Source organism: Camelus dromedarius, chromosome 25 (assembly GCF_036321535.1).
Source record: "Camelus dromedarius isolate mCamDro1 chromosome 25, mCamDro1.pat, whole genome shotgun sequence".
In the NCBI taxonomy this organism is placed as follows: Eukaryota; Metazoa; Chordata; class Mammalia; order Artiodactyla; family Camelidae; genus Camelus; species Camelus dromedarius.
Genome location: NC_087460.1, coordinates 756,899 through 770,404, shown reverse-complemented (window position 1 = coordinate 770,404; position 13,506 = coordinate 756,899). Strand labels below are relative to the sequence as shown.

Genomic DNA, 13,506 nt, shown 5'->3' with positions numbered 1-13,506 from the left:
AACCAGCTCTTAATTTCATTGATCTTTTCTACAGTTTTTTAAAAATTCTCTATTTCATTTATTTCTGCTTTATTTCGTTCCTTCTACTAACTTTGGATTTTGTTCTTCTTTTTCTAGTTCCTTTAGGTGTGAGATTTGGTTGTGTATCTGAGATTTTTCTTGTTTCTTGAGGTAGGCTTGCCTCACCATAAACTTCATAATGAGAAAATATAAAGGCAAAGAATAGAAAATAAGGTTTTCTCTCCATGGAGCCTCATGACTCCCTCCCCTCTCTCCGCGCTGGTCTCCGATGGCCCCTGGCGCTCTGTAACTGTCCACCCCTCATCGTGGCCTTGCTGAGACTTGGTGAACTGAGTAAGCAGAATACCTTCTCTGTTTCTCTACTTGGGGAAATCCATCAACAATTAGGCTGATTTTTCAGCTTTGCCATCTAGACACAGAAAATGCTCATAAATCGCCCCAAACAGAAATCAGATGTAGCCCATTTAACTACCAGCAAGGAAACAAGGTGACTCCTCCTCCGTCAGAGGCCCACGCGCATTTGGAATCGGCTTATTAAACTCCCACAGGAGTTTGATGTCGACGGTGAGGAGAAAGAGGGGAGGGGCAGGGGGTTCACAGACCTGGTGCTTCCGGTGGGAGGTGCTGGGCTGGTCCCACCAGGGGTCTGCAGGGAGAGTCACGGGGGAGCAGAAATAACCCAGTGTTGGTGTCACCCCTGCAGACAAGTCTGTGACCCCAAGGTGGGCCTCGTCCTTTCTCACCGAAAGAGTCTCTCTCCTTCCCCCAAGGCCCTCCCCCACCATCCTGCAGGAGGACCGCGCCAGGCCGTCCTCGGGTCAGTGTACCTGCAGGGAGCAGGGGCGTGGGGGGGTGCTCTGGGAGGCGGCCATAGTTCCTAGTTCACCTGAGATAATCCCAGCTTACACCTGTGTCTCCAGTAATTACTAGCAGTGCCCTCTTCACTCGCAAAACCGCCCTTGTTTGGATGAGAAACCGTACGGTCGCCCTGTGTGTCCGCAGGGAGAGCCAGGGTTTTAAGTCAGCACTGATAGCTAGACAGTCATTGCCTGGAGTGCTGTATCGGGAAGGATTCTGAGGTCATGTTGTGGGGTCGGCCAGGGACTTCACGGTGATGGCTGAGTGGCACCTGCCAGCGGGCCGGGAGGGGCGGGCGGCCCTCCCTGTGTGACGCAGTGCGCACCGGACGAGGGTCAGCAGGTGGGGTTTCACGCCCGGCGCTGCGTCATCCTGGGGGCCGCTGCTGTCTGACTCCGAGCCACGTCAGCCCCGAGGTCTCCTGCAGCCTCCTGAGTGTCTAGCCTTGTGTCGAGTGGGACACTGCGTGACGCTGACCCCCGAGGTCCCTTCCTCCCCTAGGATCGCGTGGCCCTGAGGTGATTTTATGAGCTGGTTCTCTGCCCTGAAGGGAAGCTACGCTTTGGGTGACCCAGTCGGCCTTTCCCCAGCAGTCGACGGTCTGCAGAGCGCGTTCACATCTGTGCGCGCCCGCACACGACGCAGGCTGTGCTCACCCTCCTCGTTCTCTGGGCGGAAACGCCTCACGCCGACGAAGGCGCAGAGTCTGCGTGGTCTGGGCGAGCGATCCTCTCCCTCGTCCGTGGGGATGGGTGCTGTGACCACGTCCGGGCGCCGGTGTGACGTCGGAAGGACGTAACCCACACAAGGCGCTGGGGGTGGTGGTCAGGGTTTGGAGCACCCTGGGTAAAATCGGTCAGCGGAAGAGGTGGTGGCCAGGGTGGGGTGGTGGTCACCAGCTCGTGAACGCGCCTCCTCCCAGGCGCTGTGACCCAGGTGTGTCTGTGGCCCCGCCCGCGCTGTCCTGCCCGCCATGGGCTCTGTGCCCCCTCACAGGCAGCACATGTGATGCTTGGATGAAGGGCGTGTCTGAGGAGATGGCTGCCCGTCTGGCACTGGGAGGACGGGAGCTACACTGCCCCCTCAGCCCCAGAGCCTCCGGCAAAGGGGGCGTGGCCGTCCTCATGGGCTCGTGGGGGTTGGGTGAGGGGACCCCGCCCGCCCGCGCTCCCCCTTCCATGGACGTTGGCCCTTCCCTGTAACAGGCGCCCTCCGCGGGCCTCAGAGGTCAGGACACCCCCTCCACCCCAGGCACCGTCTTTGGCATCAGGGTCACCGTCAGTGTCGCAGGTGGATGCCCACAGCCTGTGTTTTTCCACTTTCAGTGGGTCTGCACACAAGTCAAGCAGTTTGCAAGAAACAGTCAATTAGCTGAATTCTGTGTGACTCTGTGAACGCAGCCACCGAATCTGAGAGGGGTGGTGGGGACAGGGTGGGGGGGACGCAGGCTGGAGGGCCCGAGGGGGGCCTAAGGAAAGGGGGGGAGGGGGGAGACGCAGGACAGGCTGTTTTCACCCTCGTGAGACAGATTCTCTTCTTCTTTCTTGGATATTTGGCGTCTTGGCTAAAAATATGTCAAGGGAATGGAGTCTTGGGGACAGGGAGATGGGGGGAAAGTGGCCCTTCGCAGGCAGCTGGGGCAGAGGTGGAGCTGGGGCCACGTGCAGTGGGCGTGAGTCCTGTGCTGAGCGGAGACACAGACCTGGGCCTGTGGGTGGAGCCGGAGCCCCAGCCCTGGGAGACCCGGGTGCTCCCACGGCGGAGAGGCTCCCCTTCCCCCTCCTGCAGAAGGAGAAAGGGCATCCCCGTGCAAGGGGTCTCCCAGCACCCCTGCAAGGAAAGGGGCAGGATGACAGGGCCCCGAGGGAGGAGTGGGCACCAGGGGCCCCACGGGGTGCTCAGCGCGGGCCCCGCTGCTCCGGGACCCCTCCCGCCTCCTTGTCTGGTGGCCCCGAGAAGCCTCAGGTCTGCTTGGGGTCACCTCCTGCGGGCTGCAGGGGGGGCTGTGAAGGAGGGCTCCCCTGAGCAGGATCCAGGCCCCAACTTCTATCCCAGGTCGGCTGCCTCTAACTCCTTGGGAGACTGGGCTGGGGGTTCCCTCGTTTTCCTGATCCGTGAAGCAGGAGATGACTTGGTCAGATCGCTCCCAGCCCTGGTGCCTGGTCCTTCTTAGGGGTGCGTGGAGCCCGACAGGGCTGTCGGCCGGGGGCTCCTGTGTCCCTGGCTACCCACCACCAGGAGCCCCCCTGCACCCTCTGGCCGTGGCCAGACGACCGGCTGGGGGCGGGGGAGGCGTGTGTGGGGCAGGGAGGGGGCCGAGCAGCCACCACCAGCAGCCCCCGGGGCCAGGCCGGCGTAGCACTGGCGAGGAGGGAGATGGCTGTGCACAGACAGAAACAAACGCCGGCCGCCCATCCGCTGGCTGGAACCCATGGGGCTGTAGAAGGCGGTGCTGGACGCAGCGTGTAAGACGGCTGAAACCTGCTGTTCAGCAAAATAAAGGCGGCTCCAGGATAATGGGCACAGTGTGAAGACAGCTCTGGACGCGCAGGACAAGGACTGGCCGCGGTCCCAGGGGGCGGGGCACCTGCCTTCCACGTTCCTCATTTCACACCAGGGTTTTCTTAAATTTCTGAGTGAGATTTGTTATCTCTGCGATTAGAAAGTAAGATGATCAAGATATAAGAAAGGGGCCCGGCCAAGGGGACGGCAGGGGCAGTGGGGTGTGAGCTGTGAGTGGGCGGAGGACCCAAGAGAGGACAGAGTGGGGGGTGGGGGCAGAGGGGCACCAGGGGAGCGGCAGACCTTGACTTCGCCTCCGCCGTTAACCTTGACAGCCGAATTATTGCCGGCTCCCAGCCTGGGCTGGACGGCCCCGCTGGCGCAACGCCTCCTCCACCGCTGTTCTGTCCGCTGTGAAGACTTGGCAAAGGCTGAAAGCACAGGAAGCCGGGATTAGCCGAGGCCAGCGCGGGGCGGAGGAGGTCGCGGGAACGCGGAGGGAACGCTGCCAGGGGCGCGTTCAAGCCCTGGAGGCCTGGGAATCGAGGGGCCGTTGGCCAGAGGGGAGTTCTACCCGCTTCCAGCTGGATGTGCCTCTCTCGGGCTCGTGTTCTAGAAAGCGTTTGTTGTGGGGGCGGGAAGATGAGGTCAGGCCCGAGGAGTCACCGGGGGACCCAGGACACGGCTCAGGGCTGGGGGCCAGGGCGCCGGGGAGAGTGGACCCGCGTGGCTATTTTCAGAAACTTGTTGAATTTTGAGTCTTGCCAATCAGTGAGCCTTGGAGACACAGCCTGTGAAGTTAGTGGGTCAGAAGCTGAGTCTAAATATAACATACCTATAAAACGTGCCACGAGGCTGCAGATGAAAGTCCCAGGTGAACAGCCAGACGGCTGCCTGGGTGGCTGCCAGGAAGGGCAGGAGGGCCTGGAGATGCACCACAGCCCCGCGCTGGGATGGGGAGGCCCTGGCCCGCAGGAAGTAAGAACACAGAGGCCGGACGGAAGCGCCAGGCAGGGAGGGCGTGTTGGGAGGAGACCGGTGCGGAGGCAGGAAGGGAAGATGCAGGCAGGGGGGCCGGAACCTGATGAGCTGGGAGGGGGGAGTCCCCGTGAGCTCCTGGGGGAGGGCGTGGAGGGGAAGAGATTCCGGAAAGTGCCTTGCCCAGAAATGTCTTCATCCTCTGAGGGTCATAGGAGCACACAGTGGGAGAGATACGCCGGGTCTGCAGCCCAGGCTCCCGACGCTGGGTGCTGTGGGGCTGCCCCTGCCTCCCTGCTGGCCTCTCGTGGGGCTGTCCTGCCACCACATCCGCCCCCTGGCATTTGTCTCTGTGCCCGGCGCCATCCCAGGAGCCCCGCACAGAGCGAGGCGGGCTGCCCTCCGATGGGTCTGGGCTGGTCTCTGCAGACCTCGCCTGAGACGGTCATCTGAGGTCAGCGCCTCCTGCCTGGCCCAGAGCAGACTGGAGACTTTGTCCGGCGTTTGTCCCCGTGGGCAGGGGCGCCTGCTGTCCCGGCTGGGGCTGGGCGAGACCATGCTTGGTTTTAACGCTCAGTTTAGCGTGAGGGTTAAAATGGCCCCGCTCTGGTTCAAGGTCAGCTTCCCCCTAACTTGTACCCACTCCCAAAGCAGCTCGGGGAAACCTGGAGCTGCGGGTAGCACCATATTTACTTTAATGCTTAACTAGTTCCTCAACAGATGAGAAACAGACCCAGGGAGGTGATAAAAGAAATGTTCACGTTGAGATGTAGGAAGTCGTCCTGGCTTACACACGCGTTCACCTGAATTTGACGCTAAATAATGAAACAGCCTGTCTGTGGCCCGTCAAACACACATGTACGTCTGCTTTAATTATTAAATAAAGGGCACACTGACCGGAAGTAAAGAGCGTCCTTGTTAAAAATAAAGATGAAGCGCCCTCTGCCCGGGGTGCCCGCGCGGGTCCTCCCAACGACGATGCTCCCCTCCCAGGCGCCGGGGCTGCGCCGGCGCGCCCTGCATGTGCCGGGCTGCTCTTTTTTTTTTTCTGGGACATTGAAGAACTGTCTCCCTGATTGTTACTGTTTCTTTGTTCTGACAAGATATAAAGTGACTTTTCCAAAGACATGGAGCCGCTTGGTGTCAGAATCAGGATCATTACCATCGGAAATCATGGAGTCTGACGTGTAGACGCTCCCAGTGCGGCTGGAGGGCAGGACAGGGAGGCGTGGAAGGGGAAGTGGGGGAGGCAGCCTGCGCCCCCGGGGCGAGGCCGCCCACAGTGCTGGGAGACGCCCTGGTCCCGGGAACGGGGGCTGTCCCTGCTGAATCTCCTGATGCTTCAGACTTGGGGGTGACCGTGGCCCAGGCGCCAGTGGTGGCCCCGAGAGATGAGCAGGGAGAGGGAAGGGAGGGGGTGACCAGGAAGGAAGTGTGAGGCAGAAGCATCAGGAGGAAGGGGAAGTGGTGGGACGAGGCAGGAGCCGTCGGAGGGCGGGCCCTCGCCCCAGCCCTAGGTCTGGAGTGGGGGGCAGGGTCCTCCAGGAGCCCCGGCGTCCACCGCCCCCACCCGCAGGCGTGAGCGTCTGCATCTGGGCACATCCAGGCCGACGTTCGAGCCTTGTCCTCTCCTCTGTGTCTCTCATACCCCGTCCACCCTTCCCAACCTCAGCACAGAAGGGAGGACCGGGAGGCAGTCTGTCCCAGATTGGCTTCCAGAGTCGCCCAGTTCCCGAGATCACAGAAACGGCGGGTCCCTGCTGAACACTGGCGCATCCCCAGGACTCAGGCACGAGGTGGCCGTGAGGACTGTGACTCCACAGGGCCGGGGCACCCGGACACCACCAGGCATCAGTGGGCAGCCTCCAGCTGACATGCCGGTCCCCATCCTTCAAGGTTTCTATGGCAACATGCGAGCTGAGAAAGGATGACCAAGCCGCTTCACTTGTTTACGTTTTTTTGTTTGTTTCTTGCTTTTGAAGAGGGAGTTGGAATTACTTCTGTAAGGGCCCCCACGCCTCTCCTGCCAGGGTCAACACAGTGCGTTTTGCAAGAGCGGTGCCCCACTCACACTCACGCGCAGTCACGCTCACACACGCTCACAGGCTCACCTGCCGCGTAGAGGACTGTGTCCCAGACTTTCTGACCACAGGCACCTGCCCCTTCCCTGGATTCTTGTCTACACCCTCCCCCCTGGCTCCCTGGACCCTCTTGGCACCATCTCAGACCCTTAAACCGTGAGGCCAGGGGAGTCTGACCCGCTGTGTCTTAGGGGATAAGTGGGGCCAGGGAGAAATGTCTGCGGCACCTGGGGAGACGGAGCGAAGCGCATGGGCCTTGGACGTCGGGTCAGCAAGTCTGGCTCCCGTCCTGGGCGTGCCCCTCGCTGGCCTCCGTTTCTCACCAGAACCCGGTGAGAGGCGGGCAGGGGGCTCAGCACGGGGACAGTGTGGGAGAAAGCGCTCGTGGGAGGGAGCGGTGACTCAGCACCGAGTAGGTTTGCTCCGACTGAGCTGGTGAGTCTGTCCTGCCAAGTGTGGGCGCCTGGGACACGGCGACATCCCACGGCAGAGCCCCTCCTCGGAGGCAGAGCGGGGAGGACGCCGGCCCCCGCCCCGTCCCAGTGCCCACCTCCATCCTGGAAACACGGGGTCCCTGCTGACCTGACCCCGTCTTTGGACAGAGAGTTTTGTTTTCTCAAAAAGAGCGTCATCTCTCACGTCGGGGACAGTGCCCGTGAGCAGCTGCCCCTGACTCAGTGGCTCTGAGAGACTTTTCACTCTCTGCTTCTCAGCGGCTGTGGCTTCGGGGTTTGTGACTCAGTCTGTGGCCCTTTCCATCTCGGCCCCCTCTCAGCACTGTCTCCCGTGCCGTTCCCCGGTGGCTCAGGCGTCGTGCGCTCCCTCCTGAGAAGGTGCAGAGAAATGCTCGCTGATTAGTAAGGTGTTCTCAGAAGTGTGTAGCTTCTCCGCCACCCGAAGTTCTGCATTTTAGGAAGACACTTAAAGACCAAAACCCCCGTAGCGCCCTGTGGATGGGAGCTCTCGCGCGGAAGGGACTGTGGGGTCTGGGATGTGGCCCCGGGGCTCCCCCCGTGGCCCCCGGCTCCGACCACGGGGAGGCCGCCTTCTCCTCCACCGACCGGGAGACCTGCCGGCTCGGAACTTCCCAGACCCCCGGTCTCACGCCCGTTTCCCGCCCTCTCTGCCTTTGCTTCCCAGGAGCGAGTGGAGTACCTCTTCCTCATCGTTTTCACTGTGGAGGCGCTGTTAAAAGTCATTGCCTACGGACTCCTCTTCCACCCGAACGCTTACCTGCGCAACGGCTGGAATCTCCTCGACTTCATCATTGTGGTTGTCGGGTAAGGACCCCTCCCCTCCCCACCGTCAGCCAACGCCTGCCCGTCTGTCCGGATCTGCGTCTCCTCTGACTTGGTCACGGCAGCCCTGGGCTCCAGGCCAGACGAGGGCATCTATTAAAAATCACGTTGAATCCAGACATTCTCCAGAAGGACAAGGACTGTTACCTAAGAACACCCCTGCCGCCGCTCCTACCTGCATGGCCACGCCCACACACGCACACGTGCACACAGGCGCACGTGCACACATACCGACGTGCACACAGGCACACATGGGTACACACACATACATATGCACACAGGCACACGCATACACACACACACACACACACACACACACGCACATGAATCCGGGGCTTCTAGTGGAGCCTGGGAGCCGAGGAGATGCCTCTGCCTTAGGACTGATTGGTCCCCAGCCTCCTCTGGCCCGACAGCTCCTCGGGCAGCTCCCTGGCCCTGTGGCCGAGTGGGCTGGCTGGGCTGGAGGTGAGCCTGGACACCCACCGCACGTCCGCAGGGCCTGTGTTCCGTGGCCTCCAGACACCAGGCTGCTCAGGACAGGGGGTGACAGGAAAACAGGGCAAGGAGGGGCCGGGGGTCTGGGGCCAAACACACTACCCCAAACATGCTTCTCCACTGCAGTGTGAGGTGCGGTAAAGTCAGTGTAGGCTCAAAAAAAAGGGCACAGAGGAATCCTGGGGCAGCCTTGGAAGCGATGTCCTCCTCATCAGGGTGTCAAGGAAGGCTCTCTGGGAGGTGTTTGTGCCGAGCGGGCCTGGCTCGCCACACCGTGTGAGACGCGCTTTGCTAGGTGCAGCTGCCCAGGTTCCGGTGCCGCGTCGTCTGCCGAGGGCGGGCATCTTCCCGGCGGGAGCTCGGCTGCTCCGAGCCCACCTGCCCTTCACTCCTGCGAAGTCCCCGCAGTCTCCGAGGCCCGGGTCAACGTGGCACTAGGCTCATCCCGGGAGCAGATTTCCAGGGGCCCCTCCCGGCCGCCGCCGCGTGGCCAGAAGCTAGTTGGGAGCGCCTCCGGCACGTGGACCAGGACGCTCCACGGGGCCCTTTCTGATAGTTTTCTTGGTTCCCGCAGATGGTCGAGGATGCCAACTCTGCCCTGCACGGTCCCTGCACCTTCTCCCGCCCCCATCCCCGAAGCCTTGCACACGCCCACCGCTCCCCGCAGCTCCCCGCAGCCGCTCCCCACAGCCGCTCCCCGCAGCCCACCCCCGTTCCGGCTCAGTAGACCTTTTCTGTGAGAGGCCACACACCATTCTCAGCCTGGTGAGTCAGGCAGTCTTGGTCCCAACTTCTCAAGTCCACGGAGGAAGCCTCGGGATGTAAGCAGTGTCACCAAATCCCCGTCAGACGTGCCCCAGAGCAGGTGGCCTGGGGCTGCCCTAAGACCGCGGCACCATCCTGGTGCTGCCTTCTCCCCCGGCTCTCCCCGAGGGTCCCACGGGCCTTACGGGGTTCTCTCTCCCCACTAAACGGTCAGGGGAGGCACCCCAGGTCCTCTTATTCTGTGTCAGACCAGCGTCCCTCCCCCCAGATCTTCCCGCCCTGGCGTCTGTGTCTTCAGACGCTCCACCCGCTGCTCCCCCGTCGCAGCCCTTGGTCACTCCTCCTCCGCCCCGCATGTCCCACCATCAGCCTCCTGCAGCCGCGTGCATCCTCGGTGTCTCCTTCCCTGGGATGCTGACTCCGTCCTGTCTCAGCTGCCCACTCCCAGGGGCACGGCCAGGACCCCGCCAGGACTGTTCACCACACCCCGCCACCTCAGCCGGGCCTCCTACCCTCTGGACGGCACCGCCCGTCTTTCCAGCCCCCTCTGCCCCGGCCCCTGGCCATCTGCTCCTCCTGCACCTCGTCCCGCTCCCCCAGCCCACATGGACGCTGTGCCGCCCTTTTCACCTCTCTTGCCTCTGCCTCCAGCTGCCCTCATCCCCACTGGTTTCCTTGCTCACGTGGACAAGCACCTGCCCTAGTCTGGGCCGCCCAGCTGGACGTCCGTCTGGTACCTGAGCTGGGCCACTGGAGGAGGTGGAGGAACTCACGGGGCTGGTGGCTGAACTTGGCCTCATGACCACCTCCTCCAGCGGCCGGGGTGACGCCGGCAGCCCCACTGCACGTCCCAGCCTCTTCTGTGCCTCTTACAGACCTTTGCTGACCCGTCAGGCTCCCAGGACCCCCTCCCCTTTCACAGCTCAGCTGACGCCTCGCTCCCTGTTTCACTGAGAAGACAGGTGCAGAGGACATTCCGTCTGCGCCCACGACCGTGTCTGTACCCAGGCCACGCGCCTTCCTCCCTGAACCCATCACCCGTCCCGCCGCCCGGGCGCCTGTCTCCCGGCGGGCATCGGGCCTTCTGCCCCCTGGGGGCCTGGCCCTTCCGGGAGCTGTCCCTTCGCTTCTGTGCCGCCCGCTGTCTCTGTCAGACGGTCGCATTTAAAGTCCAGCAGGCAGAGCTCAGCTCCGCGCCCTCTTCCGGGAACCACCTGTTTCTTCTACTGCCTTTTGAGTGAAATTCCTCGGGAGGGCTTGTTTCTGCAGGACCCTCCCCTGCAGCCACGGTGGCCACTGGGCTCTGAACTGAGATGTGCTGTAGGTGCGGGTGTCAAAGACTTGGTGCAAAGCAGGGAGTGGCAAATAGCTCGCTAAAAATTCTGTATTACAGCTGAAGCGGTAATATTTTGGTTACGTTGGATTAAATAAAAGCTGTGATCACGGTTCATTCCACCTGCTCCATTTCCACCTTTCCAGTGAGGCTTCTGGAAGATTTAAGTTGCACAGGTGGCCGCGTCTGTGGCTTGCGCTGTTTCTGTTGGGCGGGGCCGTCTCACACTGTCCTCCGTCCTCTCTTGAATGCAAGTCTGTTAGACTTCTGTCCCCGCCCCCGTCACTTCTCCAAAGCAGGTGTCGCCAGGGTCCCCGAGGTCCTCAGGTTTCTAAGCCCGGCGGTCAGTTTCCCGTCCCTTTAGCTCCAAGTCGGTGTTTCTGGGACCATTGTTTGTGATCCAAGCAGGGGGGGCTCGTTAGGAGAGAGGAGAGGGAACATGGTTCCTGGTCACACGAGGGGGGGGCCCAGATGCTGTGGGGGAGGGTACCGGAAAGAGGGCCCTGGCAGCAGCCCCCACCTGCCTCACTCTGCCCAGGCCGTCAGCTCCCACCGAGGGGTGCCCGCGGCCTCGCTCAGACCCTCCAGGCAGGGGGGCCCACCCTGAGGGACAGTCATCTTAGGAGGGTCTCGGACCCTGCCACACACCCAGACTGGGTCCTGGCTGGTGCACCTGCAAACTCTGCCACCCCCGGCGTCCCCCACAGACCTCAGCCCCGTCGGGCAAGCAGGAAGCTGACTCTCCTCTCCGCTTCCTCTCCTCCAGGCTCTTCTCTGCCATCTTAGAGCAAGCCACCAAAGCGGACGGGGCGAACGCACTCGGAGGGAAGGGGGCTGGATTCGACGTGAAGGCGCTGAGGGCGTTCCGCGTGCTGCGGCCCCTGCGGCTGGTGTCCGGCGTCCCAAGTGAGTAGGAGCGCTCCTGTCGCGTGTGACCCCATCCCCAACCCCGCTCTCCTGCGTCACTCGGGAACCTGATTTCACGTCGGCTCCTTAGCCGTGAAGGACCGGCTCTGCTGTGAGCCTGTGCACCGCAGCCCCCGGGCTGTCCTCACCGGGCCCCCCGCAGGCGCACGGCTGGAGGGAGGCAGCAGCGCAGGGAACGCAGCCCGGGGCCCTCTGGGCAGCCCCAGGCCCTGGGCAGGGGTTTAGGTGCGTCTGCAGCAGAAGAGCCGTGAGCTGATCCCCGAGGCTCGCAGGGTACGCGAGCCAGCGGGGTTTTCTGTCTGTATCTTTCCCGAGAGCAGCCAGAAGAGCGTCAGTGGAGGTCCAGAAGGTTCTCTCTGCCACCCCCCAGCCCTCTCCTCCTCTCGGGTCACGTGGGGCAGCTCCGGGCAGAAGCCCTGTTTTTGGACTGGCCGCCTGTCAGCATGACGACTGGTTTTGCCTGAGGGTGGAGGGCGCTGGGCCCTGAGCAGGGCAGGAGGGCGGGGGAAAGACTGTCTGTCTCTTGAGGCTGGAGGCAGCTCTGCGTTCCGGGCTTAATGGGGTCCCACGTGTCCCCTCGCTCCCGAGCCTGCGGGGAGGGAGCACCCGCCTGCATGTGGTTCTCGTGGCGGAGGGCGGAGCCCACAAAGGAGGCGCACGGCTAAACCGCACACCCGTGTCTTGGGCTGTTGCTCAGTGTGGCTCGTACCCCAGCTGCCCCCATCCCAGCGGCCAAGGGCTGTCATCGTCCCAAAGAGGCTGCGCAGGTAGCCGCAGAGAAGGTGGGGGCGGTGGGCCCAGCACACTCTGCCCCGAAGCAGGAACGGTTGCGGGCATGAGGGGCAGAGACACGCTTTTCTCGCGTATATGCAGGTATATTTCTCTTGCTGAGGCAGTCGGTTTACAGCGCGGTGTCGGCTTCTGGGGTGCAGCACAGTGCCTCCGCCACACAGGAACACACACGTACCCGTTTTCACGTGCTTTTTAGCCATAAGTTACTGCAAGACGTTGACTGTAGCTCCCTGTGCTGCGCGGTGTGAGTGTGTTTTTCCGTTATGCAGGTACTCGCATCTGCACATCTCGAGGTCCTTAAGCAGAGAGGAGGAGGTGGGTGGCCGGAGTGACGGGGGCTCCACGCAGAAGGGAGCGCCCATCAGCAGAGCTGCGCTGTGGAGGCCACGGGCCCTCCACCCAGAGGGTGGAGCCGTGACGCTGCCCGCCCCTCAGGTGCAAGGCCCTGCCAGCCCCTGCCCCGAATTCAGGGAGATGTTTTGTCAGTAAGGGCGGTGGACGTGGGGCCGTGGGGCCGGGCGGGTAGCCAACCCACAGCTCCCGGCGTGTCTCGTTTCCTCTGGGTCCTGGTAAAAAGGAGGTGGCTCTTGTGGAGCTTAAGCACAGGCTGGTCAGCCTTCCTCACTGGAGTAGTGTCTGCGCGCCTTTTTAAATAGCGAAGCGTGGAGACCCAGGGGCTCAGCGCCCTGTGCCAGCTTGGCTGGTCTCACCGAGGACGGCATCACCGTCTCCTACACCGCGAGCCCGGACAGGGGCCCCCTCCCCTCCGTGGTCATAGCATTTGGTCCTCCCTTAGATTTCAGCCAAACTCCCCAGGGCGTCTCCCCTGTCCGCCACCTCCAGTCCCTGCCTTCTCCCTTCCCCCCACAGCTGAGCGGAAACCTCCCGCCCAGAGCACCAGCGGCCTCCACGCTGCTGAGTCCAGCGGTCCGTCGGGGCCGCGTCATCTGACTCCCTGCAGCCTTAGATCCAGCGGGAGGGGGTCCCCTGTCTTGGCGCCACTGTCCTCACCAGGCTTGGCGACCCTGTCCTGGCTTAGCTCTGCCCTCACTTCGCTGGGCCCCGAGCTCTCATCCTCTGACCAGTGGGAGGACCACAGTCCTTGGGCCTTGTCTGCCCACCCTGGGCCCCATCTCCTGGCTCTAAGTGCCGTCTGTGTGTCCTCTGACAGCCGCACACTGTGCGCCACCGGCTCAGACCTCCTCAGACTGCAGGCTGGTGCACCTCGCTGCCCATCGCGCCTCTCCTCAGGGGCCTCATAGCCCCTGAGCTCGGCGCGTCCCCGCCCCTAACAGAGCTCCCCAAATCCCCAGAGTCCTTCCCGTCTGGAAAAGGTCACCCTCATCCTTCCAGTTACTCAGACCCAAACTCTTCAACCTGTTTCTCCGCTCTGCTTTCTGTCCCTCCGAAAACCCCATCAGCTGTACCTTCAGACTCCACCCCGCCCCCGGCCCCA

At 62.5% G+C, this 13,506-nt stretch overlaps 1 protein-coding gene across 17 annotated transcripts in view; it reads left to right on the top strand.

The window, feature by feature from the left end:
* CACNA1C (calcium voltage-gated channel subunit alpha1 C) overlaps positions 1-13,506 on the top strand; it is a 435,322-nt gene that overhangs the window by 270,492 nt on the left and 151,324 nt on the right. For all 17 annotated transcript variants that reach the window (XM_064478856.1, XM_064478850.1, XM_064478853.1 and 14 more), the window contains exons 4-5: positions 7,581-7,720; positions 11,098-11,237. In XM_064478856.1, the coding sequence (XP_064334926.1) occupies positions 7,581-7,720; positions 11,098-11,237 (280 nt within the window). The remainder of the gene's footprint in view (positions 1-7,580; positions 7,721-11,097; positions 11,238-13,506) is intronic.